The 4,339-nt window shown below is 44.6% G+C and overlaps 1 protein-coding gene across 1 annotated transcript; it reads right to left on the bottom strand.

The window, feature by feature from the left end:
• Positions 1 to 301: 301 nt before the first annotated feature.
• On the bottom strand, positions 302 to 2,855 carry LOC145814169 (uncharacterized). Its single transcript, XM_082910693.1, has 5 exons — positions 2,704 to 2,855; positions 2,445 to 2,619; positions 1,994 to 2,363; positions 1,726 to 1,945; positions 302 to 326 (listed from the first exon to the last, which is right to left on the bottom strand). Exons 1-5 carry the CDS (start codon positions 2,853 to 2,855, stop codon positions 302 to 304), a joined length of 942 nt encoding a protein of 313 aa, XP_082766819.1.
• Positions 2,856 to 4,339: the final 1,484 nt, after the last annotated feature.

Below are 4,339 nucleotides of genomic sequence, written 5' to 3'. Positions count from 1 at the left end.
CCTTCAAACTTAAGCACTTGATTTTCAATGGTATATCCTGGCCTCGGCTTGGTGACGAATTCATCGATCACCTTCCTGAGGAATTTATCCTCCATCTGCCTGGTCTTCACTTCCTCAATTATGGTCGGCTCCACTGAAATCATTGCCAGGCACGCCAAATTTCCAGCTAACTTTCTACTCAACGCATCGGCTACGGAGTTCGCCTTACCTGGATGGTATTGAATTTCCATGTCGTAGTCCTTTAGTAGTTCAAGCCATCTTCTCTGCCTCATATTCAACTCCTTTTGAGTGAACAAGTACTTCAGACTCTTGTGGTCTGTGAAAACCTGGCAAGAAGTTCCATACAAGTAATGACGCCATATTTTCAGAGCAAAAACCACAGCTGCCAGTTCTAGATCATGGGTGGGGTAATTCTTTTCATTGGTTTTCAACTGACGAGATGCGTATGCTATAACCTTACCTGCTTGCATTAACGCACAGCCCAATCCCTTATGTGAAGCGTCACTATAGATCTGAAATTCCTCCTTGTCTGACGGTAAAACAAGTATCGGTGCTGTAACTAACCTCGCCTTTAACTCTTGAAAAGCGGATTCCCTATCCTTGGTCCATTCATACGCCACTCCCTTTTGAGTTAGTTGTGTCAATGGTACTGCAATCCTTGAGAAATCCTTCACAAATTTCCTGTAATAGCCGGCCAAACCCAGAAAACTACGAACCTCGGACACGTTAGTCGGCGTCGGCCAATTCACGACGGCTTCAATCTTACTTGGGTCGACTGAAATACCTTCTTCATTAATCACATGGCCCAAAAACGAAATGCTAGAAAGCCAAAATTCGCACTTGCTAAGCTTGGCATATAATTTCTTGTTTCTCAGGACTTGTAAGGCTAGCCTCAAGTGCTTCTCATGCTCAACTCCACACTTGGAATAGATCAGTATGTCGTCGATGAAAACAACCACGAACTCGTCTAGGTATGGCTTGAAGACCCTATTCATCAAATCCATGAACGCTGTAGGAGCATTGGTCACTCCGAAAGGCATTACCAAAAATTCGTAGTGGCCATACCTTGTTCGGAAAGCAGTCTTCTCGACGTCTTCGGCCTTAACTTTTAGCTGATGGTAACCCGACCTGAGGTCAATTTTAGAAAAGACTCGTGCCCCTTGAAGCTGATCAAGCAAATCGTCGATCCTCGGCAACGGATACTTGTTCTTAATGGTTACCTTGTTCAGCTCTCGGTAGTCGATACAAAGACGAAGTGTGCCATCCTTCTTCTTGACAAACAGAACAGGTGCTCCCCATGGCGAAGTGCTCGGCCTAACGAAACCCTTATCTAACAATCCTTGTAGCTGCAGCTTCAACTCCTTAAGCTCGGCCAGGGCCATTCTATAAGGTGTTTTGGAGATAGGTTGGGTTCCCGATATGACGTCAATAGTAAACTCTATTTCCCTATCGACAAGGTGGCCAGGCAACTCATTTGGAAAGACGTTGGGGAATTTCTTAACAACAGGTATGTCGGCTAACTCTATACTTCCTTCCAAATCACTCAGTATGCTACATAGATAACCTCGGCACCCTTTTTGGATCAATTTATAGGCTTTCATGGATGAGATTAGGTAAGGTGGGGGTACCACTCCTTTACCCTGGAAAATAACTTCGGCTTGGTTTGGGGGTTTCAATGTAACATTTTTCGAAACACAGTTAATAGAGGCGTGATTCGCCACCAACCAGTCCATCCCCAGTATGACATCGAAGTGAGTCATGTTTAACGGCATCAAATCAACTAGCAATTCCACACCCTCAATCACAACAGTACACGCCCTAAAAATGGATGCAACAATCATAGTTCTCCCAGATGGAGTGGCCACATATAATACATAGTCGAGGGGTTCTTGTTCTCTATTTAACTTCTCAGCAAACTTAACAGATATAAATGAATGCGTAGATCCTGAATCAATCAATATGTATGCATCTTGAGAGCAGATGGAGAGTATACCTGACACTACTGTCTCGGCATTCGGGGTGTCTCCTGGTACCAATGCAAAAACTCTGCCCTGTCTTGCCTGGGCCCTCCCGATGTTATTTCTCTGTGCGGAGCCCGAGGTGTTTCCATCATTCTTGCCATCGTCCGTCCTTGTCTTCGGACAGTCCTTCACGCGATGACCCATTTCACCACATTCAAAACAGGCCCCTGATACCCAACGGCAAACTCCAGAATGCGGTTTCCCACAACTAGCACACGTCAGCTTAGCATTATCTCCCTGGTTCGAGTTGCTGGAGCTACCCACGCTCGCCTTCTTCTTGGCGTTAAAAGGAGTTCGGCGATTATCATGGTTTTGCCTCTTCTTCTGATTTTCTCCTGAATTCTGATATCGGTTCAAGTTAGCCTCTGCTAGGATGGCCTTGTCCAACACTCCGGCGTAGGTCGGCATATTGAGCATGTTGACTCGATCCTGAATTGGCCCACGCAGTCCACTTTCAAACTTCCTGGCTTTCCTATATTCATCATCGACCATATGAGGCGCGTACCTCGCCAGCTCGGTAAAGGCACGATCATATTCTGCCACTGTCTTGCTGCCTTGTGTTAGAGTCTGGAACTCGGTGGTCTTGCGGTCCCTAACGCTGAGGGGAAAGTGTTTGTTGTAGAACAGTTCTAAAAATCTGGCCCAAGTCAGACCTGGGTTGCTTTCTCGGGTCATCATCCACCATCTTCGTGCATCGTCATCTAAGGTGAATGTTGCTAATGACACCTTCTGGGCATCGGTACTGGGAAAGATCTCAAACAGCTTTTCCATTTCCAAGACCCACGCTTCGGCCTTCATCGGTTCAATACCCCCGAAGAACCTCGGTGGTTTCATTTTTTTGAACTCTCTGATTAAAGCTATGGTGCCGTCCTCGTATAAGGCCTGCTGCGGAGGCACCTGCGGTACTGGAGGAGGCGGAGGCGGAACTGCATGTCGGCCATTTGTCTGCTCGGCCTGAGTAGAAGTAGTACTAGTGTCTTGAGGTCTAGGTTGTCTCAGTTCACGGACCAGACCTTCGACCAATCTCTCCAATCTATCCAGTCTGCCTTCAGAATGATCTCGGCCAACTGGTGGTCTCCCTCTCCTCATGATGCTATGAGTATGCAAAATGTGGCTTTAAAACAAAACGATCAAATAACAGGTATGCAAGTAACAAATAGTCACGCCGAGATGATGCACACATTGTCAAGTAGCAAGCAACATGATGCAATCCTAGCATTCTTCTAAGGAACATCCTATGCTCTTTAGGACTCAAAGTGTGTGAATAACGTACAATAAGGAACACGTGCTCTGATACCAATCTGTCACGACCCCAAACCGCCCCTAGTAGTTTGGTGCCGTGATGGCCAATAATCCGTAATTACCGAAGGCCAACTTCCAAGGTTCACACACAATCAGAGTATATATATATGGGGCTCACAAATGCGGAAGCAATAATTCAAAATACAAGTGGTCCATAAGAGCAGTGCATAAGTCAAATGAAATGGCATACATCTTTACATAGCTTTACAACTTGAGTACAATAAAGAAATGAAATACAAAATGCATCTTGACCAAAAGGCTTCTCAAGCCGACATATGCCAAAACAACAAAAACATAAGCCGAGAAGCATAATCTTCAAGACGCCACAAAATATGAATCCGAGGAACATCGGTAATACATCCAAAACACATCGGCAAAGCATCTAGGCCTCATCGCCTTCTTGCTCATCACCTACATATATATAGAGAGGGTGAGCTTGGATACTCAGTGAATGGTACAAGTAATAAAGGGGTCTGCATGCATGACATCCGAGATCCTTAACAATACAATGCATAAACATAGCTTATATCAAAACGTGGAATGAATCAAGTTCTTCTACAAATCTAACAAGCTTTGTCAATCAAGTCTTTCGAGGCTTCCAAGTTCCAAGGATGATATTTGCAAGGTTGTGCTACAAATGCTTATAGTCCCTTAGCACGTACGGACTTTCAAATTTTGTGCTACTAATGCTTATAGTCCCCTAGCACGTACGGACTTCCAAACTTTGTGCTACTAATGCTTATAGTCCCCTAGCACGTACGGACTTCCAAACTTTGTGCTACTAATGCTTATAGTCCCCTAGCACCTACGGACTTATGCCACAAATGCTTAAAGTCCCCTGGCACGTACGGACTTTCAAAGATTGTCATCCAAAACAAAGCTCACTTGATAACTTGCCATTCAAAACAAGGCTTATACTTGTCACATAAAATAGAGAGGTCATTCATGCTTAACAAATACTTTTATCAAAACGAGGCAAAGCTTTATCAAAACTTTAAGAACATATCTTTATTAAA

Source organism: Camellia sinensis, unplaced genomic scaffold (assembly GCF_055761805.1).
Source record: "Camellia sinensis isolate YWXY unplaced genomic scaffold, ASM5576180v1 Unanchor1, whole genome shotgun sequence".
NCBI lineage: Eukaryota > Viridiplantae > Streptophyta > Magnoliopsida > Ericales > Theaceae > Camellia > Camellia sinensis.
Note: the sequence above shows the minus strand (reverse complement) of the source record. Positions and strands in the feature narration are given on the sequence as shown.

What these genes read in the sequence shown, in the direction of transcription:
- LOC145814169 (XM_082910693.1), bottom strand. Translation starts at nt 2,855, where the DNA reads ATGAAACCACCGAGGTTCTTCGGGGGTATTGAACCGATGAAGGCCGAA. An exon ending in GTGGGCCAATTCAGGATCGA is followed by an intron (nt 2,364 to 2,444) that starts GTCAACATGCTC and finishes AACCGATATCAG; the next exon opens with AATTCAGGAGAAAATCAGAA. An exon ending in TGCCGAGACAGTAGTGTCAG is followed by an intron (nt 1,946 to 1,993) that starts GTATACTCTCCA and finishes TGATTGATTCAG; the next exon opens with GATCTACGCATTCATTTATA.